The 23,022-nt window shown below is 42.0% G+C and overlaps 1 protein-coding gene and 2 non-coding genes across 3 annotated transcripts in view; 1 reads left to right on the top strand and 2 right to left on the bottom strand.

The window, feature by feature from the left end:
• Positions 1-10,483, bottom strand: part of tmppe (transmembrane protein with metallophosphoesterase domain) — a 29,710-nt gene extending 19,227 nt beyond the window's left edge. Inside the window, exons 1-2 of the mRNA XM_051931690.1 lie at positions 10,389-10,483; positions 8,812-10,347 (exon numbers count right to left, since the gene is read on the bottom strand). Of these exons, the coding sequence (XP_051787650.1) occupies positions 8,812-9,499 (688 nt within the window). The 5' untranslated portion in view covers positions 9,500-10,347; positions 10,389-10,483. The remainder of the gene's footprint in view (positions 1-8,811; positions 10,348-10,388) is intronic.
• Positions 10,484-10,631: 148 nt separating this feature from the next.
• Positions 10,632-10,714, top strand: trnal-cag (transfer RNA leucine (anticodon CAG)). Its single transcript has one exon. It is a non-coding gene; the product is annotated as a tRNA-Leu (tRNA).
• Positions 10,715-10,960: 246 nt separating this feature from the next.
• trnal-cag (transfer RNA leucine (anticodon CAG)) lies at positions 10,961-11,043 on the bottom strand. Its single transcript has one exon. It is a non-coding gene; the product is annotated as a tRNA-Leu (tRNA).
• Between the last annotated feature and the right edge of the window lie 11,979 nt (positions 11,044-23,022).

Consider the following 23,022-nt stretch of genomic DNA (forward strand, 5'->3'; position numbering starts at 1 on the left):
CATTCCAGTGTTGTTTTATCTGTATACTTCAGGTCACTGTCATGCTGAAAGGTGAATCATCACTATAGACTGAGGTTGTGTGCATTCTGGAGCAGGTTTTCTTCAAGGAACTCTCTGTAATAAGCTAATTCATCCTTCCCTCAATTCTGACCAGTCTCCCGTCCCTGCCATTGAGAGATAATCCCAGAGCATGACGCTACCACCACCATTCTTAGGGATGGTATTAGGCAGGTGATGAAAAGTGCCTGGTCTTTACCAAATATAGTGCTTGGTGTTTGGCCCGATGAGTTCAATTTCTGTCTCATCAGTCCGGAGAATCTTTTTCCTCATGCTTTCAGAGTCCTTTAAATGCCTTTTAGCAAACTCCAAATATGCTGTCATTTGCTTTTTAATCAAGAGTGATTTACATCTGATCGATGGAGTGCTGCTGGGATGGTCAGACTTCCAACAGGTACTCCCATCTCAACAGAGGACTTCTGAAGCTATGTTAGAGTGACCATTGGGTTCTTGGTCATCTTCCCAGCCATGACTCTGCTTGCCTAGTTACTCAGTTTGCCCAGAAGGCCAACTCTTGGAGAGGTTCTGGTGTTTCCAAACTTCTTCCATTTCACAATTTTGGAGGCCAATGTGCTCATGGGAATACACAAAGCTTTAGAAATCATTTTATACCCTTGTCCTGATCTATGGCTCACCACAATTTGGTCTACAGAGTTTCTTAGACTTTGTGGCTTTGTTTTTGCCCTGACATGCAGTGTGAATTGTGGAACCCTAAATACACAGATGTGTGCATTTCTAAATGATATCCAATCAGGTTTTCACAGATGGACTCCAATCAAGTTTTAGATACATCCGAAGGAGAATTAAAGCAAACAGAGTGCACCTGACAACAACTCGGGAGTGCCAAAGCAAAGAGTCTGAATACTTGTATGAATGATAGATTTCATATTTTGATTGTATTATATTCACAGACCTTTCTGAAGACATGTTCTCACTTTGTTATTGTGAATTGTTGAGTGTAGACTGAAAAATGGCAAATTTTTGCATTTAAAGTTAAATCTACAACACAACAAATGTGCAGAAAGTGAAAGGACCTGATTATATTCTGAATACACTGCATGTTACATAGTGAAAAGATGGCTGTGGATGCAGTGGATTGGTAAAAACATGATAAATAATTCACTTAATGACAAGGAATTGCTTGAAATGTTCGATAAAGACTGCAGAATTTTGTATTCATTTGTTATGGATTGTGGACAAGGTAAATGTATGATCACTTTACAAATCATGTTCAAAAGAAATCTGCCTTCAGCTGGCATCAACTGAAGTGACTCTGTTTAGCACCAAATATATTTACAAATTCCAAAAGATTTTCCCCTTAAAGTTTCTTGTTTATGTTGCAAAGACACATATGGCCTATAAGAAGCTATCAAAGAGTAGGTCAACTGGATCTTACAGTTAAAAGTGCTGATCATTTGAGGAATATAAAAGAGTTAAACATATCATTGAACACTAGCCCTTGGGATTAATATAGTCTACGTAATTTAATCCAACCTAATTAAGAGTTGGAGGAAATATGGCATCATCAGAACATTGCAAAGATGAAGACATTCCTTCAAATTTGATGACTAGGCAAGGAAAAAGCTCACCAGGGCAGGTACCAAGAAGTTACTGACAGTGTACAAAGAGCCACAGGAATATATACAAGTAACTTAGTTACATATTGTCTCCATTTATGGCTTGTGGGGTTAAGTAGTAAGATGGAAACCATTTCTCGCAAAAAAATAACAACCATGTCAGTAAAAAATTTGTAAGACATTTTCAGTTCCCCAAAGATATATGCAAGAATGTCTTGTACTCAAAAAATGAATGGCTCTATTTATGAAGATACTATAGCACAAATCTTGCTGCCTGCTTAAACTGAACAATGGTCTGAAGAACATGACCAAGGAGTGACTTAAAAACAGGAAAATCAGTGTCCTGGAATGGCCCAGTCAGAGCCCCATAAAAATCTATTTGTGGACTTGCCTAAAGATGGCTGCGCTCAGGAGATCCCCTTGCAATTTGATCAGATTGAATGCTTCAGAGTGGAATCAAATTGCAAAACTGAGGTTTGATATACGTAGTTGATGAAAGTCCCATACAAAGAGACATATTCAGCTAAAATGAAAGCAAAGTTTGCTCCCACAAAGTATTAGTTAAAAGTCATTCAACGTTTTGTATTATCTTTCCTAAATATTATCTATTTGTTTTTAGTCAAATGTCTTTGATTATGGTGAATGAAACTTGACTTGATTTGGCTTGTTTCAGCCTCTGCATCAACAAAAGCTGAAGTTCAGGAAGGCTTGTATATTCCTTGTATGCTTAAACATTGTATAATGCTTGTTTTATACCAGCAAAACTGGAAAAAGACCATTGCTCTAAAGAGGCCAACAAAACAACTGAAAACGCCCTACTTGGTAGAACGCAACTAAACATCCTCAGATATAAACTGTGTTTCATGCAGTATTAACCTTATTGTAAATGCAGCTCACACACATGTGTCATTTCAAATGTAAGCTGAATGGAAAATGGTTGCATTTACAAGCAGTCATCAGTTATGATGTGGAATAAGAACTGCTCATTTGCTACTAGCAAAACCATTAGCATAAAAAACAAAAGCTTTTTCTATCCATCCCGCTATATCCTAACTACAGGGTCACGGGGGTCTGCTGGAGCCAATCCCAGCCAAGAAACAAACCCCGGGCAGGGTGCCAGCCCTACCGCAGGGCACACACACACACACACCAAGCACACACATTAGGGACAATTTAGAATCGCCAATGCACCTAACCTGCATGTCTTTGGACTGTGGGAGGAAACTGGAGTACCCGGAGGAAACTCACAGAGACACGGGGAGAACATGCAAACTCCACGCAGGGAGGACCCAGGAAGCAAACCCGGGTCTCCTAACTGCGAGGCAGCAGCGCTACCCACTGTGCCACCATGCCACCCCAGCTTTTTCTAGAAATGTCATATTGATATATGGGTTATTCAAGAAACATCTAGTGAACTTTTATAAAACTGACACACTTGTCCTCAGCAATTCTATTCGTGGCACACCCATGTAACTTTCCAGACATTTCTTGAACGAACTGGAGCTGCTTCACTTTTCAACAGATAACCTTTCCTGTCTATTGCTAGTCTATAACCCTCAAGCAATGATTTATTTTTTTTATTTTTTGTGCATGCTTGGGTGGCCTTTGTCTTAAGTCGCCTAAAAGAACTCCTACAAAGCCTTTGATCTTGTTAAACATTTCCTGGTGTTGCTATCTTATTTTTGCTTTTGAAATATTTTGCTAGTACAATTGAAACAATCTTTCAAGTAAAAATATGAAAACAGTACACCCAGAAAAAAAATCAAAGACGTACAGCTTTGCAGTCGGTAGAATTTAAACAATAAACACATAACGGTAAAACCAGATAGTTATAAGCATACAAGACAAAGCCAGAAAAACATGCACTCAGTGGGCACTTTATTAGGTACACCTGCTCATTAACATGAATAACCTGCCGCTCTGAGCAACCAATCATGTGTCTGCAATTCCATAATGTGGATAGGATCAAGAGATTTAGCTGTGGTTTTGCAAATATTAGAATGAACAACACACACAATCAGAGTGACTTTCACTAACGTTTGATGGTGACAGACGTGATGGTTTCTGCATCTCAGAAACCTCTGCCCTGCTGGGATTTTTCTACACACACCATGTGAGACCTGGAAGTGGACGGCCTATAACAGTAGAAGGCCACACCTGGGTGAAATCTTCTCAGCTAAAAACAGGAAGGGTCTATGATAATCATACCTGGATAACTGAGGATTCATTTGATTTATTTTAAGTTTTGTTGCACCATGTAGATATTAGGGTTAGAATTTGGCCAAAACAGCATGGATCCATGGTTCAACTCAGACTTACGTCAACATTAGTAGTATAAGTGAAGTGCCATCCAAACAGTGCAATTATGAACAATTCTGCACATCCTCTCTCTGACACACTAACACTGAGGACTTTCTGCCAATGAATTATTCAGCAGAAATGTGTCAAATAACATGATGGGGCTCCGTTATATCATCAGAAATACGTCTGTATAATGTCTCACTGGGGCTGCAACAGCCAAGTCAAAACTTTTCTTTCTTTTGAATTTCCTTGCTTTATAGTCATTCTGGTGAGTGTTCATTCCAAAGTGATTGTGTATATTTATTTATTTACTTACCTATATATTTATGTAGTTATTTATTTTAAGAGTTTCTGTAAAAAGCCAAAATTCCCCCTAGGGACAAATAAAGTTTTATCTGTCTATAAGTAGTAGTACTAGCTGTTGTATTATCACATATTAGCATATAGTGAAATTTAAATTTGCATGTCTAACCAACATTCAACACATTGCCACTCTCCAGCGCAGTGATAAATAGGAATGTAAAATCAGACAACGCAATGCAAATAGTTAAGGACACTTTAGTCTCAAATGTCATGGACTTTATAAGCATAAAATTGAGTAGATACCAGTTTACATCCCTCTAAAGCAGATGTAAGAAGGGCAGCGTGAAGGTCTACTATAGTATGGGCCAGTGCTGGTAGTGTAATGATGATGTAGGGAGTGTGTTCTTGGCAGACAGTAGGCCTTTTAATAGCAAAGTTGCTGACCAAGTGGATCTCTTTGAGGCCACAGTCTACCTTTTTTCAAATTGGCATTTCCAGCAGGATAGTGCACCATGTGTTCGCTTCCCGGGTCCTCCCTGGGTGGAGTTTGTATGTTCTCCTAGTTTCTGCGTGGGTTTCCTCCGGGCGCTCCAGTTTCCTCCCACAGTCCAAAGACATGCAGGTTAGGTCAACTGGCGATTCTAAATTGGCCCTAATGTGTGCTTGGTGTGTGGGTGTCTGTGTGTGTCTGTGTCTTGCGGTGGGTTGGCTCCCTGCCCGGGATTGGTTCCCTGCCTTGCACCCTGTGTTGGCTGGGATTGGCTCCAGCAGACCCCGTGACCCTGTGTTTGGATTCAGCGGGTTGGAAAATGGATGGATGGATAGTGCACCATGTTAGGAAGCACACATTATCTCAAGCTGGTCCACCAGCTAGAACAGTGACTTTAAGTTTACTCCAATGACCTTGCTCTCTCCATATCTCAGCCCAGCACAGCAGGTTTGGGATGAGGTGAAATGGGAGGTTTGCACCATGAAGGTAGAGATAAAAACAAAATGCAGGAAATGTGTGATTCTATCGAGTCAGCATTAAGGTTGTGCACGGGTAGTCGCACACACTGTAACAGTATCTAAATACGGAAATTACTATTCGGGTATTCAGTAAGCCTACTGTATAGCCAAATGCTGTGAAGAGAATATGGTATTAAAAAAAGAAAAGACAAAAAGAAAAGAAAATTGGGTCTTTTGATACAGAAAGCAGACCTGTTACTGAGTGTAAAACAAGTGTTGGTTTAAAGATTGAAGCATCCAGCAAAACTTCTGACACAACAGCTGAAGATCTCAAGCAAACCAACAAATGCACTCACTACATCAGCTCAAAAATGTGAATAAAACAATAAATAGAAGAACTGATCATAGAAATGCCGGCACTGGACAATGGGAGGTAATGGCTTTAGAGAACTGATGACAACTGTTGAGCCAGAGTATGAAGCCCCCTCCTTAAGACCATCAGAACAGCAAGACAGAGAAACAGCGACAACCACAAAAAGAGAACTTCATAGAGACACCAGTTAGTAGGCCTGCCTGACTGGACACATAAAACAAAACTTATTTGAATACAAAATTCAATGACATGTATAAGACCCCTTGAATGCTTTAAGAGATTTACTTACAGATCCCACATAGTCTTAGTTAATATAGTGAGAAAATCCCACTGCACTTTTAAGGCAAAAATTAAAGAAAGCTAAAGTTATTGATAATGTTATTACGGTGCAAGCTATTTTGATTAGTTTTGTATCGTACATCGTAGACAGAAAAATAAGCTTTTTATGGGGTTCTACTGTAAAGGGGTGGTGGTGCTGGTGGTCTTTCCCACTGATATCAGTCAAAAGCTAACTATTTTATTTTCATGATTAAACAAATATCTGTTAAAACCTATGGTAACCCTAATATTAAAATTAGTGTGAATGCACATCCCTAGTCAGCATGGATCACAATCCCTGACGAATTATTGAATTCATGTCCCCACCTGGTACTAGACTGGCATACATAATAAAGTGGCCAGCAAAATAAGAACATCAGAAATGAGACAAACGAGAGGAGACCATTCAATCCATCAAGCCCATTTGTTTAGATCAGGGGTCCCCAACTCTGCTCCTGGAGGGCCGCAGTGGCTACAGGTTTGCATTCTAATCCTTTTCTTAATTAGTGACCTGTTTGTGCTGCTAATGAACTTCTTTTGAATTAATTTTAATTCACTTGCTTCTGAAGACTCAGACCCCTGAATTGTTTCTTTTTCCTTAATTAGCAGCCAAACAATAATGAGATACAAAATGAACCTAAACAGGACCAGCAATATCCATCCATCCATCCATGTTCCAACCCGCTGAATCCGAACACAGGGGTCTGCTGGAGCCAATCCCAGCCAACACAGGGCACAAGGCAGGGAACCAATCCTGGGCAGGGTGCCAACCCACCACAGGACACACACAAACACACCCACACACACTAGGGCCAATTTAGAATCGCCAATCCACCTAACCTGCATGTCTTTGGACTGTGGGAGGAAACCGGAGCGCCCGGAGGAAACCCACGCAGACACGGGGAGAACATGCAAACTCCATGCAGGGTGGACCCGGGAAGCGAACCCGGGTCTCCTAACTGCGAAGCAGCAGCGCTACCACTGCGCCACCGTGCCGCCCGGACCAGCAATACAATATCTGAAAATAAAGAAAGATGAAGGTCTCAGGAATGCTGATGTGCTGAAGTCCCCAAACATTTTAGAAAAGAAAAAATCAACAATTTTGGAAATGTCTGCTATTTCACAATGAGAGCAGCAACAAGCCATGGAACTAAAGAACGGGTTTAATTAACGACAAGACTCAGTACCTCATTAAGCAACTGGTTGGAGTGAAATTGGTTGGAGTTTGAGGCCCTGACTTAGTTGGTCTTCTGTTGGCTCCCTCACTTCACATTTCATTTCTGTTTGGGTGCCATTTAAGGAAAGAAATGAAGCAATCAGAGGAATGATGAAGACATTCAGGGGAACAAATCTTAAAAAACAAGTCAATTAAAGGTAATTCAAAAGAGGTTAATTAGCAGCAAAAACATGTCACCAATCAAGAAAAGGGTTGGAATGAAAACCTGCTGCCACCACGACCCTCCAGGACCGGAGTTGGGGACCCCAGGTTTAGCTAATCGCTAAGCTGTCCTAACCTCTCATCTAGTTACTTCTTAATGGTTGCCAAGGTCAGTAGTGGCATAGTTCACACTATTCCAGGTCTTTTATGAGTACAAAAATTGTATTAGTAAAGTTCTAAACCTTTTACCAATGGGACACAGATTAAGTAACTTGAGACACACAATAGTGTGAATTGAAATGGTGAAATAATTCATATTTTAATATTTTAGCTACTGTGTCAAACGTTTATGTATATTGCTGTATCCAGATTGACATCTTCTACCTTGCAACTCTGGCAGTAAGTCCTGACTAGTGTGGATGTCACTGCTCCCCAGTTTCTGTTAACTTTAAAATTAAAATGTAATGCCCATCATGGCAAGCAAATAGATTACTTCTACTGTAAAGAAGCATTGTAAATATGGCTGTAATTAAAGTTCTAAGATAACCATCCCTTAACTCCTGAATAACACTTTTAACAGAACAGCATGTGGTAAGAGCCAGGTTACTTGCAGCTAAGTCACCTCACCACTCTGGAGTTTATCCAGACAGGTTGCTATTGAGGATGTACTCAGATTTACTGGCAGATAACAAATCCAGACAGGTGCTGTAAAAGTCTGCTCTGGCTATTGTTTCTTCCGTTATCCGTTTTGTAGCATGTCACTCCATGATCCCTAGTCAACCTCAGTACCGTCCCTCTGACATGCAGCACGTCTTCATTGTCTGTCACTTAGTTCCATATACAGTATGACTGGAATGAAATTAATGAGACTGACTGAAAACATCCCAAGAGCCATAATGGACAGAAGGCCCTCATAGACAATCGTTTCCAGGAATATTTCCATGATTGGGAGAGCTACCATGTAACAATGTACTGCAATTTTTACAATAGAATTCCCTTTAAAGTCAATCTCTTGAATTTCATGACAGACCCTGTATGTTATAGCATCCTCCATATTGAATATCATCTCTAAACATTTTATATTTAATTTCTGTAGGACCAGCTCCTCACTGACTAGACCCCACTTTTCACTGCCGTAGCTAAACGGTACTGTGGCGGACCCCTTTTAGAACGGTGTTGTCTTGGTATCACTCGGTGGACATTTCCTACTGTTACCTGCTCTAAATGTGAAGGTGTGACTTTTGGATCTTATTTAAGTGATCTCTTCTTTCAGACTGCCAAGAATAATAATTGCTCTGTGTGTCTTTTTACATATTCAAATTCACAAATACCTCTGCTTAATCTACTGATCTAACCACAGACAGTGCTGTCGGACTGCTATGATGTGATGCTTGCGAAGTCCCTGGGGGTAGTGCTCACTATACAAAGCTGTTTTTTGAAATTAAATTTGTTCATTTCATTATATTTGCTCCTCAGATACACAGGTAAATCACTCCGCTTTCTGAAAGTTCCCCTCATCCATCCACACTTCTCCCTTTACCATCAGTAACCATTACCTGGCTGCAGTTCGTTGACCATCCTGACCACCCTCTCCAGTTTGTTCCTTCCAACAGTGGGTCCCAAGTGGATATCAGAGAGTAAAGCAAGTCTAAGGTTATTGAGAGAGGACGGCAGCTTGTCCACCGTAATCTGGACACGCACCACAGCTGGTGGCCGAGCCCCATTGTACAGACCTATGACCGTCAATGCAAGTGTCACTGCAAGAGCCAGCAGCACAGTCCTGTTGGAGCCTGAGACAGCTGCCGTGGGCCCAGTAGCCAGCCGGTTTCTGATAAGTTTGTGGCACTGCTCTACAATGGAAAATATGAAAAGAAAAAAAACCAGGAGCACCCAAGAGCCCAAGCATGTGTAGGCCACCATGGCAATGGGATGTGGTTCTTCAGATACCAGGAAAAGCAGCGTGAAGAAACTGAGATGGGCCATCACAAGGAAAAAAAGCACAGAGACTTGCCATAGACACCCTTGGCTCAGCAGAAAGTTCAGTCTCTTCCAGATGTACATCGAACCAATCAGCATCAGTGAACTGAGCAAAAGCAGCATCTGCAAGCGGAGCAGCTGAGAGCGGGTCTGCTGCTCCACGCTGTCTGACAGTGAAGATCTACAGAGCAGGGCCGACAGGAAGAGTACAGCGGCGGCCAGGAGCACCTTGATCTCTGGTGTGAAACGGCTCGACCGGGGCCTCATTATAAGATGGGGGTGCTGGTTAGCTGAGAAGTAAAACTGAGTAGAGGGGTGAAAGGGGGAGGGCAGAGGGGACACCCGGGGGTGGGTATGTGACAGTGGGGGCTTCAGACTTGCAAATACCAGGGAGACAGACAGAGAAACAAAAGAAGGAGACAATTCAAGCAGGAAAGCAGACAAAAAGAGATGCAAGTGGGTAGGGAGTGGTTACGAGTATCAGGCTTAGAGGTTAATCAGGCGGAAAGACCTGGAGATGAAACAAGAGGGAGGCAGGTAATGAAGCAAAAGATCAACAACCCTGGGTTAGCTGGTGGAATAAGAAGTGTATGAAAAAAGAAGTAATGGCTGGACATGAGGGCACCTGCGCAGGAAGAAGGCAGGTAGGCAAGTCAGTGCTACTCATCCACTTAGAACAAAACTGGAGCAGACCAGTGCAGGTGACAATATCTGATCGTCTCAGTCAAAGCAAATCCTGGATCCTGCAATGCTCACCACTTTATTCCTCCTGGCTCAAAGAAACAGAATCACAGGATCAATTCAGGGAATTCAAATGATGACTACTGAGTCCAGAGTCTTATCACCAACCCTGCATCCTAACAACAGCAGTTCAGAAAATGCCGATCACTAAATCCATACATGTTGATTACTTAATCCGGGGTCAGTAAACGCTGATCACGCCGTGACTTGTCGTTCTGATGATGTGGATCCCTTGGAGACTGAGCACTGGATCATTCAGACCAGTGATCACTAAGGACCGCTCGATCAGTTCACAGTGTCAAAGGACAACATACACATCCATCTGTGTCTGTTCCTCATGGCGGCGTTTCGCCGTACAATGGATATCCCCCGGACTCTGTGCTTCTCGCCCTCATTTACAAGGGCCACTGCCGACACCTTTCCGCCTCTCTTATTGTGTCGCCGCGCCGGCCCCGGTGGACTTGGCGCGGTCTTCCTGTGTGTGCGCTTCCGTATCGTCACGCAGCTTCAGGGGGCGGAGTACGAAAAAAGAAATCGGAGCCAGAGCGACCGTTACCACTTTTGAAACTAATATTTACATCAACAGAATATTACATCATATAGTCGTCACTTTGGCACAGGTCATAAAATAAAATAAATAAAAAAAAATCTTTGTTGTGTCAGGATGGCCGAGCGGTCTAAGGCGCTGCGTTCAGGTCGCAGTCTCCCCTGGAGGCGTGGGTTCGAATCCCACTTCTGACAAAAATATCATTTTTTTTCAAATGATCGGAAATACAAAAGCCGCGTACAAAATATTATTAAGGACCATCGCCTTTATTAGTAAAACGTTACAAATAGCGAAGGAAAAGAGCCATTGATATCTGCGGAGTCTCGGCGGGCAGCTGAGATCAAGAAATATACAGAGTAACGAACGAAAATCAGCCACGAAGTTGACAGGAGTGTTGTGAGACGTACGGTTAGGGGAATCAAGCGGAAAAATCATGCATTTGTCAGAAGTGGGATTCGAACCCACGCCTCCAGGGGAGACTGCGACCTGAACGCAGCGCCTTAGACCGCTCGGCCATCCTGACACCACGGCGAAACGTATGATGTGCTGTGCAGTTCTAAAATTATATTTGTGTATCTACTGCTACTACTGAAATGTTTTATCTCTAGGCCGGCAGATGAGTATGAAATAAGATCGCTAACATTTAGTAAACTGTTAAGCTCAGGGGAAACTTAGTGTTAAGGGTCACTGTGTTGTCAAAGTTAAGCAATAATATAAATATAAACGGATCTCGTTTCTACTGACTAGATTGCCCTCTTCTGGTCGTCCAGAGCGTCAAATGAAGAGTGCCCTCTTCTGGTTGTAGTTCTCTTTTACGGATACGTGAGTGATTTTAACTGTGAATATGTGAATATTTTTATTTCAGTTCATCCATCCATCCATCCATTTTCCAACCTGTCACATTTATGTGCAAAAGTGAAAAGAAGTTTAATTAAAATTTAATGAGGAGTCTCATTGCATCCATCATAGCTAACACACTACAACACCCTACTACTACAGACATATTAAAATTGAACAAATTTAACAATTTATTCATGTGTACAATATTCTTCTCAATCAATTTACCATAAAAATATTTAGCCAAATAGTTTTTAATATATTTATAAAGAAAAAAAATACATATTAATTGTCTTACATTTAACTAATTAAGCTTTTCTCACTTTTCTTGATTCAAAACTTTGTTTGGTGGCCCGTTATTTGTTTGCTTCGTCTGTCATTATGAATTATCCAGCAGTGGTGTGCCATCAGACTCACATCCCAGATTGTATGCTCCGCTATCCCATTAACAGAGCAAGTAAGCCAGTCCTCCTAGCTTGGTATCATCTGCAAACCTAACCAGCTTGTTACTTATATTCCTATCTAAATCATTTATATATATTAAAAATAACAGCAGCCCTAGCACTGACCCCTGTGGAACACCACTCTTAACATCGGCCAGTTCTGATGAGGTTCCTCGCACCGTCACCCTCTGCTTCCAGTTCTGCACCCATTTAAAAACATCACCCTAAACTCCCACTTCTTTTTATTTGATGCCCAACCTCTCATGTGGCACCTTATCAAATGCTTTCTGAAAGTCAAGATAAATAATATCACAGGCTCCACTTTGATTGTATCTTTTTGTTGCCTCCTCATAGAACTCCAGCATGTTGGTAAAACACAACCTGCCTCTTCTGAGCCCATGCTGACTGTTCAGTAAAACTCCTGTACTTGTATGTGCTGCCCAATCTTATCCTTAATAATTCCTTTAATTTTCCTGTGATGCATGTTAAGCTTACTGGCCTATGGTTGCTTGATTCTGCCCAATCACTCTTTTTATATAATGGGATAATATTTGCCATTTTCTGGTCATTCATAATTTCCCTAGTGCACAGTCACTTCCTAAAAATATGCATCAAGGGTTTATATATGTACTCACCAGCCTCCTTAAGAACTCCAGAGTAATTGTTATCTGGTCCTGGAGATTAGTTTGATTTTAGTCTATTTAATCTAAGCAGTACTTCTCCCAGGTGGCGCGATGGCACAGTGGTAGCGCTGCTGCCTCACATGCATTGAGTTTGCATGTTCTCCCTCTGTGCCCATGGGTTTGCACCGGGTGCTCCAGTTTCCTCCCACAGTTAAAAGAGTTGTAGGTTATGTAGATTGGCCGGGGTGTGTATATGTGTTTGTCCTGTGATGAACTGGCACCCTGTCCAGGGTTTGTCCCTACCTTGTGCCCTATGCTAGCTGGGAGAGCTCCAGCATCCCCCACAACCCTGTTCAGGACCAAATAAGTTAGAAAAAGACTGACTGACTCCCTGACAGGACTTCTTCCTCTACAAATCCCTTAGTAGTTCCTTTTACTGCTGAGAGGTTATCTGCTTCCTCACTTGTGAAGATGTCAGAAAAATAGACAGAGCTAGAGGTGTTAGAGTTAAAGATGCTAAGATTTGCACTGGATGTGATGAGGATGGATAGGATTAGAAATGAGGACATTAGAGGGTCAGCTCAAGTTGGACGGTTTGGAGACAAAGTCAGAGAGGCGAGATTGCGTTGGTTTGGGCATGTGCAGAGGAGAGATGCTGGGTATATTGGAAGAAGGATGTTAAGAATAGAGCTGCCAGGCAAGAGGAAAAGAGGAAGGCCTAAGAGAAGGTTTATGGATGTGGTGAGAGAGGACATACAGGTGATGGGTGTAACAGAGCAACATGCAGAGGACAGAAAGATATGGAAGAAGATGATCCGCTGTGGCGACCCCTAACGGGAGCAGCCAGAAAAAGAAGAAGAATTTTTAAATTCCCCTTTATTATTCTTGATGCTCTTCACCTTCTCCTTGACTGTTCTTTTACTACCAAAATACTGAAAGAATCTCTTTGGGTCATCTTTCACCTGATCTGCTATATTCCTCTCTAACTGCCTTTTAACCTCCCTAATATCCTTCTTAATGGTTGCCCTCATGTTCCCATATGGCCTACGATTCACATTGCAGTTATTAGTGTTATACACCTTATACAGCTGTGTTTTTCCTTTGCAGCTTCTTTTTCAACTCTTTATTAACCCAATGAGGATTTCCTACTAAATCCAAATTTTGAGATGTACTTCTCCTGCATTATTTGTATTTGTAATTATTTGTAAAGAACTTGATCACTTGATCCCTTGCTGTAAAAACTGAAAGTGGAAGTAAAGAATTTAGGTATTTTTATGGACTTTGACCTAAACTTCAAATCAAACATTAACCACATTACTAGAACTGTATTTTTTCATTTAAGGATCACTATGAAACTTAGACCTCTTATAGCATCATAAGGCACTGAGAAATTAATTCACACTTTTGTTTTTAGTCAACTAGATTACTGTAATGCTCTTCTACCAGGACTACCTAAGAGAGACATCAATCCGTTACAGTTAGTTAAGAATGCAGCAGCCAGAATCGTAACCAGGAAAAGAAAATCTGAGCTCATCACACCAGTTTCAGCATCGTTACACTGGTTACCTGTGTCCTTTAGAATGAGTTTTAAAATACTATTACAGGTATATAAAGATCTGAATTACTATGTGCCTTGTTATATTTTGGAGTGTCCCTTGTATTCTCAATTGAAGTCTTAGATAATCAAACACTATTATTTTTACAAAAGAAGTGGTGAGGTGGCCCTTCACTGTTATGCCGCAAAAATCTGGAATAATTTACTGATGTGCTATAGATACACAAAGCTAACATAGTCGAACATTAAAAAAATCTAGGGGGCTGTTCCTCCTGCCAGCCCCCGAGCCGGCGCTATGCGTTAGCCACTTTGTGGTTCAGCTGCTCATGTATGGGGTTGCGGATGTACAATTTAAACAGATTGTTATTTTCATGGGAACTGTTACATACAGTGGTGTGAAAAACTATTTGCCCCCTTCCTGATTTCTTATTCTTTTGCATGTTTGTCACACAAAATGTTTCTGATCATCAAACACATTTAACCATTAGTCAAATATAACACAAGTAAACACAAAATGCAGTTTTTAAATGATGGTGTTTATTATTTAGGGAGAAAAAAAATCCAAACCTACATGGCCCTGTGTGAAAAAGTAATTGCCCCCTTGTTAAAAAATAACCTAACTGTGGTGTATCACACCTGAGTTCAATTTCCGTAGCCACCCCCAGGCCTGATTACTGCCACACCTGTTTCAATCAAGAAATCACTTAAATAGGAGCTGCCTGACACAGAGAAGTAGACCAAAAGCACCTCAAAAGCTAGACATCATGCCAAGATCCAAAGAAATTCAGGAACAAATGAGAACAGAAGTAATTGAGATCTATCAGTCTGGTAAAGGTTATAAAGCCATTTCTAAAGCTTTGGGACTCCAGCGAACCACAGTGAGAGCCATTATCCACAAATGGCAAAAACATGGAACAGTGGTGAACCTTCCCAGGAGTGGCCGGCCGACCAAAATTACCCCAAGAGCGCAGAGACGACTCATCCGAGAGGTCACAAAAGACCCCAGGACAACGTCTAAAGAACTGCAGGCCTCACTTGCCTCAATTAAGGTCAGTGTTCACGACTCCACCATAAGAAAGAGACTGGGCAAAAATGGCCTGCATGGCAGATTTCCAAGACGCAAACCACTGTTAAGCAAAAAGAACATTAGGGCTCATCTCAATTTTGCTAAGAAACATCTCAATGATTGCCAAGACTTTTGGGAAAATACCTTGTGGACTGATGAGTCAAAAGTTGAACTTTTTGGAAGGCAAATGTCCCGTTACATCTGGCGTAAAAGGAACACAGCATTTCAGAAAAAGAACATCATACCAACAGTAAAATATGGTGGTGGTAGTGTGATGGTCTGGGGTTGTTTTGCTGCTTCAGGACCTGGAAGGCTTGCTGTGATAGATGGAACCATGAATTCTACTGTCTACCAAAAAATCCCGAAGGAGAATGTCCGGCCATCTGTTCGTCAACTCAAGCTGAAGCGATCTTGGGTGCTGCAACAGGACAATGACCCAAAACACACCAGCAAATCCACCTCTGAATGGCTGAAGAAAAATAAAATGAAGACTTTGGAGTGGCCTAGTCAAAGTCCTGACCTGAATCCAATTGAGATGCTATGGCATGACCTTAAAAAGGCGGTTCATGCTAGAAAACCCTCAAATAAAGCTGAATTACAACAATTTTGCAAAGATGAGTGGGCCAAAATTCCTCCAGAGCACTGTAAAAGACTCATTGCAAGTTATCGCAAACGCTTGATTGCAGTTATTGCTGCTAAGGGTGGCCCAACCAGTTATTAGGTTCAGGGGGCAATTACTTTTTCACACAGGGCCATGTAGGTTTGGATTTTTTTTCTCCCTAAATAATAAAAACCATCATTTACAAACTGCATTTTGTGTTTACTTGTGTTATATTTGACTAATGGTTAGGTTAAATGTGTTTGATGATCAGAAACATTTTGTGTGACAAACATGCAAAAGAATAAGAAATCAGGAAGGGGGCAAATAGTTTTTCACACCACTGTATGCATAATAGAAATAACTATTTTACATTACAGTGAGTAATTAACCATAGTAAAAAATAGTAAAACGTAATAATTTGAAAGTAAATTATGTTTCATGTTGCGTTCGAGTTTTTTGATGCATTATACGATTTCATTCTAAACTTACACATTTACTGTAAAATGTCAGTAAAAACAAGTTTTTGAATTAAATTTTCATCAATATTGCATTGAATTTTGATTCTGTGTTTGAACTTACATCGTGACAACGCAACGTATAACTGCCCGTGAGAGAATTTAGTTTCTTTCTCCCTAATAAATAAACCAACTTTTTTGAATGTTTCTCTCTGTGATTTGTTAATTGTCTTTGCATAATCTATTCTAACGGGAAATGGTTAACGTTTTAATACAAATGGTATGTCAAGATCTCCTTTGTTGTCTAATGTTATCCTGAGCAGATGTACTACGTTACCTTTCTTGGATACATCCTTCTTTCAACAGTAATTCGGCCGGTGGAAGACCGGACGGTGTTAATGGTTGTAGATATTCTATGGGATATTGTAAGTTGATGTTTTCATCTTCCGCACCATCACTACCAACTGTTTAAGCATAATCTATTGATACGCATTTAACCAATTTGTCATGTAACTGATCGACAATTTTCGCATTAATTCGTTTGACTTCATTGTTTCTTGGTGTTAGGATTGCCCGTGTACTCATGTCTTCTGTTGATATCCTTTCGGGATGAAATTCATCAATAAGATTTGGATATAATACATCTTCTTTAATTGGGAATTTAAAGTGAGGAAAACATAAAGATTTATAAGAGCTGAGAGTGCAGGAAGTGTGTCTGACAAAAGCATTCACACGAATGAGAGGTGAGAGGACCGTGTGCATGTTTGAATATGGTTGAGAGGAAGGTGTGACTTGAAACAATCTCATGTCAAAAGTCTCGTCTTGCGGGACTTGAAAAAATTTCTTCAAAAAAGTCTTGTCTCATTGCAGGATTTTTTTATATAATAGAGAGACATAACTCATAAAACCCACTTTTTAAAGTTAGCTTTTTTCCATAGGTGTATTTTGGTTCCACTTCTAATAGTTGTGATTGACAGCCAGCAGCTCAATCCAGTTGGGACGTCCCAGAACGGGAAGAATGGAGAAGGGCAGCCTTTCCACGACACTGCTTTCCCCAGGACACTAGGTGGTGGCTCCCCTGGACAGTAACTGTACCCTGGATTCCCTCAGGGCATCATGGGACATGGAGTCCATTTTCTCAGCCCTGTTGGGTGCCGTGGGTGCCACCAGGGGGAGCTCATAAAGACTCCTATTTTTCCTACAACCCGGATGTACTTCGGAGTTCCGAGGACGGAAGCCACAGTACTTCTGGGATGCTTGAGGACTGATGATGTGGCATTTGACCTGGAAAAAGAGAAGGACCACCTCCGGGTCAAGGAATATATAAAGGACTGTTGGAGACCCAGCAAGAAGAGCCGGAGTTGGGAGATTGGGTGACGAAGCTGCCAGGAGTGGAGGATTATTATTGTATTATTGTGATTATTGATTATTAGTGAATTGTGGTGTGTGCAGTGCTTTCTGCACTTTATTGAAGAAAATAATTAAAAATTATACTTATTGCTTTTATACGTGTGTCCTGGACATCTGCCTGTTGGGTTTAATGGGGCAACAGCGCCCCTAGCGCCCACATAGTATACAGTGAGAAGACTGGGATTCATGTGTGGAGTCCACTCTGTGTGGAGTTTGCTTGTTCTCCCCATATCTGTGTGGGTTTTCTCCCACAGTCCAAAGACATGCAGGTTAGGTGAATTGGTGACACTGAAATGGCCCTGCCGAGTGTTTGGTATGTGGTATGTGGTTGTGTGTTTGAGTGTTCACCCTGCGATGAACTGGTGCTCTGTCCTGGGTCTGTTCCTGCCTGTGCTAGCTGGGATAGACCCCTCACAACCATGGTCTGGTTAGTAAATGACATGTATATATATATATATATATATATATATATATATATATATATATATACTAGGGGGCTTACCCCCTGCTTGCTTCACTTGCCAACCCCACCTGGCCTGCACTATGTGCCAGCCACTTCGCATCTCTGCCACTCGTGTTGTGAAGAGGGGGGCTGAACGCACCCCAAGGAGACACTGTTGCTCCTCCGAAACCCCCTCTTAAACGGTGATACAATAGGAAACAAATAAAGGTTTTTTTTTAACCTCCTCTTTGCTCGATCACCTTCTGAATTGCTGCTGCTGCTGCCATGCTGTGTGATCTGCATCTCATGCTCAAATATTTGAAAGCGTGTACAGCAGCTGTCTTTGTCATCTACTCTTTGTCTTTTATTTCCGGCCCTGGGCGTCCTTAAATCTCTCCGCAAAAAGTCTTGTCTTGCGGGACATGAGTTCTTGATATTTTAGTTGATAATTTAAAAACGGAATAAGAATCTGAAAATCTAACAACATTACATTAAAGTTCAATAAACTCTGATAAGAATGATACCAAACATATTGATGTAGGTTTTAAGCCCGATTTAAAGCGTGACAAAAAATGTGACATAAAATCGTTGCACAAAATCGTTGCACTTTTAGGCTTAGGATTTTATATATAAAGAGTATATACAGTATATATATATATAGATATATATATATATATATATATATATATATATATATATATATATATATATATATATACAGTATATATATATATATACAGTCTGTATATATATTGTAGGTGCCACATGTGCTAGATGGGCATTTCAGCCAGAAGAGGGGATGGTTCCTTACCCGGGGGGGGGGGGGGGGTTCCTAACAGACAGATGGGCTATCCCATCTGGGGAGGAAAAAGGCTTCAGATGCAGAAGGAAGGGAGCGATGGTCAGCCCACTAAAAAGAGATGATATCGCTGGGGGCTTTTTACTTCTCCCCCAGCACACTAGATGGCAGCAGCCCTGAATATCGGTGCCTAGTGGAAAGCCAGCAGGGCATGTAGGGAGATGTAGTCCAGGAGAACTGTATGACCCGGAAGTACTTCCATAGGGCATGGCCCTGGCACCAGAAGTACTCCCTGGTCTTTAATAAAAGGGACTGCACTCACTTGGCCAGGCAAGTCGGAGCTGGGAGGATAAGAGGCAACAGTCGACTGGAGGAGGGCAGTGTGATGGTGAGAGAAATTGTGGGGAAGAACTGAGTTGTGAAGAGAGAAACCTGTGTTGTTGGGCTTTTGGTTACTTGTTTGAGGAGTCTGGTTAATAAACCAACCTTTATTTGAATTTGGGACAGCGCGTGTGTGATTGTGTTGGGGTTTGGGCTTGCTGATACCATCCATCCATCCATCCATCCATCCTCTTCCGCTTATCCGAGGTCGGGTCGCGGGGGTAGCAACTTGAGCAGAGATGCCCAGACTTCCCTCTCCCCGGCCACTTCTTCTAGCTCTTCCGGAAGAATCCCGAGGCGTTCCCAGGCCAGCCGGGAGACATAGTCCCTCCAGCGTGTCCTGGGTCTTCCCCGGGGCCTCCTCCCGGTTGGACGTGCCTGGAACACCTCACCAGGGAGGCGTCCAGGAGGCATCCTGATCAGATGCCCGAGCCACCTCATCTGACTCCTCTCGATGCAGAGGAGCAGCGGCTCTACTCTGAGCCCCTCCCGGATGACTGAGCTTTTCACCCTATCTTTAAGGGAAAGCCCAGACACCCTGCGGAGGAAACTCATTTCAGCCGCTTGTATTCGCGATCTCGTTCTTTCGGTCACTACCCATAGCTCATGACCATAGGTAAGGGTAGGAGCGTAGATCGACCGGTAAATTGAGAGCTTTGCCTTATGGCTCAGCTCCTTTTTCACCACGACAGACCGATGCAGAGCCCGCATCACTGCAGACACCGCACCGATCCGCCTGTCGATCTCACGCTCCATTCTCCCCTCACTCGTGAACAAGACCTCGAGATACTTGAACTCCTCCACTTGAAGCAGGATCTCGCTCCCAACCCTGAGAGGGCACTCCACCCTTTTCCGGCTGAGGACCATGGTCTCGGATTTGGAGGTGCTGATTCTCATCCCAGCCGCTTCACACTCAGCTGCGAACCGATCCAGAGAAAGCTGAAGATCACGGCCTGATGAAGCAAACAGGACAACATCATCTGCAAAAAGCAGTGACCCAATCCTGAGTCCACCAAACCGGACCCCCTCAACACCCTGGCTGCGCCTAGAAATTCTGTCCATAAAAGTTATGAACAGAATCGGTGACAAAGGGCAGCCCTGGCGGAGTCCAACTCTCACTGGAAACGGGTTCGACTTACTGCCGGCAATGCGGACCAAGCTCTGACACCGGTTGTACAGGGACCGAACAGCCCTTATCAGGGGGTCCGGTACTCCATACTCCCAGAGCACCCCCCACAGGATTCCCCGAGGGACATGGTCGAACGCCTTTTCCAAGTCCACAAAACACATGTAGACTGGTTGGGCGAACTCCCATGCACCCTCCAGGACCCTGCTAAGGGTGTAGAGCTGGTCCACTGTTCCGCGATCAGGACGAAAACCACACTGTTCCTCCTGAATCCGAGGTTCGACTATCCGACGGACCCTCCTCTCCAGGACCCCTGAATAGACTTTAAAATAAAAAAAAAACCCCGAATAGGCTCGCTGATACCCCATCACAATATATATATACATCAATTAGCCCCAAAATTAAAACAAGTGAATTGGTCGGGAATGATAAATCACATAAAACAATAACCAAAAATAACAAGGATGTTATATATTATCAAAATTTGGAAAAAATCAAATTCTCACTTAGAGGATCTGTACAAAACTTTTCAAAACTTGGCAGGATCTAATCAATAACATTTTACAATAAGCACTTCAATTGAGGAAGTAAATTCTCCCCTCTTTTTTATTCTATTTATTTTTATTCATTTATTTATTTACATATTTTTACTATTGTTAAAGTTTTGCTCTGCTGGCCTGGCTCTCTTTCTCATGGGTTGATTCATTTCAAATCTAGTTTTGTTAAACTTGACTTGCTTGTATGGATTGTTGTTTGATTCTAGTAAAATTAATAAAATGTTAAAAAATAATAATAACAAGGATTATCTTGTTACAATGGCATCTGTCAAGTGATGTAATGACATATTGTACTTCTATTTTTATTTTTTATTATTTATTTTTATTATTTATTGAGGATTTGTTCTGTTCTGTGTATTGTATTGTATTGACCCCCTTCTTTTGACACCCACTGCACGCCCAGCCTACCTGGAAAGGGGTCTCTCTTTGAACTTCCTTTCCAAGGTTTCTTCCATTTTTCCCTACTAGGTTTCTTTGGGAGTTTTTCCTCGTCTTCTTAGAGAGTCAAGGCTGGGGGGCTGTCAAGAGGCAGGGCCTGTTAAAGCCCATTGCGGCACTTCCTGTGTGATTTTGGGCTGTACAAAAATAAACTGTATTGTATTGTATTGTATATTAGGCAGCAAGTGAACAGTCAGTTCTTGAGGGTGATGTGTTGTTAGCAGGAAAAAGTGTAAGGACCTTAGCAGTTTTGACAAGGGCCAAATTTTGATGACTGGGTCAAAGCATCTCCAAAACAGCAGATCTGGTGAGGTGTATGTAGTGGTTAGTACCTAAAAAAGTGATCCAATGAAGGACAACTGGTGAACCAGCAGCGGGCACCCAAGGCTCATTGATGCATGGGGGAGCAAAGGCTGTCCTGTCTGGTCCGATCCTACAGAAGTGCTACTGTAGCACAAATTGACGAAAAAGCCGAATGCTGAGTAATGGCAGAAATGGGTCAGAACACACAATGCATCCCAGCTTGCTGTGTAGCTGCAGTTATAGATAAAACACTGTCTGCATTTTGTGTTAAAGTGAACACTAATTTCACAGCTTTGAGAACTAGAACGAGTGACAAAGCTATGCCCTGAATATAATACAAAATAAATGCCCCTGTTTCAAAAACTAGGTTTGTTTCGTATTGACACTTATTTAAACATTTTCTAAAGAAACCCTTGGGCCAGGAGAATATATAACATACTGGGAAAATGACTGACTGACTGACTAATTGTTTGGATAAAGGACCCATCCCATCTGGAGGCCGACTATGTTCCTGTATGTTTTTGGTTAGAATTAAAAACAAAAACGTCTATAACATTCTGGATCCTTGTCATGGAGGAAAAGCAGCATATACATTGGGTGACCAAGAGCTTATAACATTTTCAGGGATGTGCGTCTCTTTCCAATGAGGAGAACCTCATCTATCCGCTGATGGGCTTGCCTGCTGCCACCACCTACCATCCTCAGACAACACTGCTGTCTTCCTCCTGATCCGCTGCGTCTTTTGTTTCAATTCCCAGACATAATATGTGTGTGTAAGGCTTACTGCACCCTCACGTCCCACTGACCGGTGGGAGGCCTTTCAGCTACTATGGTGGATGTATTCTCATGTCCCCTATAAGGCCCATCTCTTGTTAGAAGATGACAGATTGTTAGGCAAGCAAGCCTGCTGTTCAGACATTGTTCAGGTTCGGGCCAAGGGGTCCAGCAGTACCCTCGCTGTGCAAATACCGCAAGTAGATGGATGGTAGGGCGGCCCATTGGGACTTACCTGAAGAAGTGCTGGTGAAGGATGTTAAAAAAATGACATATTTGTGCTATTTATGGTGACAGCACACTCACTTCAAAAATATACTAACAGGATATCTACTTTAAATATCTAATTTAAGCTAATGTAACTTAAAATAAACAAGCTTATATTTGTTTAAATTATGATATTTTGCATAAAGAACTGCCCCTTTTGCTGACCATGTGTTCAAAAAGCTACCCTTACCTTACAAAGAAAGTAACAGACTTTGAGTGAATTGATTTGCTCCAATTTGTGGGGTTGTGGAAGCTGGTATGCAACATTTCTTTGATACATCCAACACAGGGAGTAAAGCCGGACCTGTGGAAGCCAAAGACCATCTCCGAGCTCATCAGAGCCAAAGACACACTGGGTACCATCAGGACCCCCCACCATCCTGTGCAAGCCACGGTGGTTTGGGAGAACGTAGCCTCCAATGAAC

Source organism: Erpetoichthys calabaricus, chromosome 9 (assembly GCF_900747795.2).
Source record: "Erpetoichthys calabaricus chromosome 9, fErpCal1.3, whole genome shotgun sequence".
NCBI lineage: Eukaryota > Metazoa > Chordata > Cladistia > Polypteriformes > Polypteridae > Erpetoichthys > Erpetoichthys calabaricus.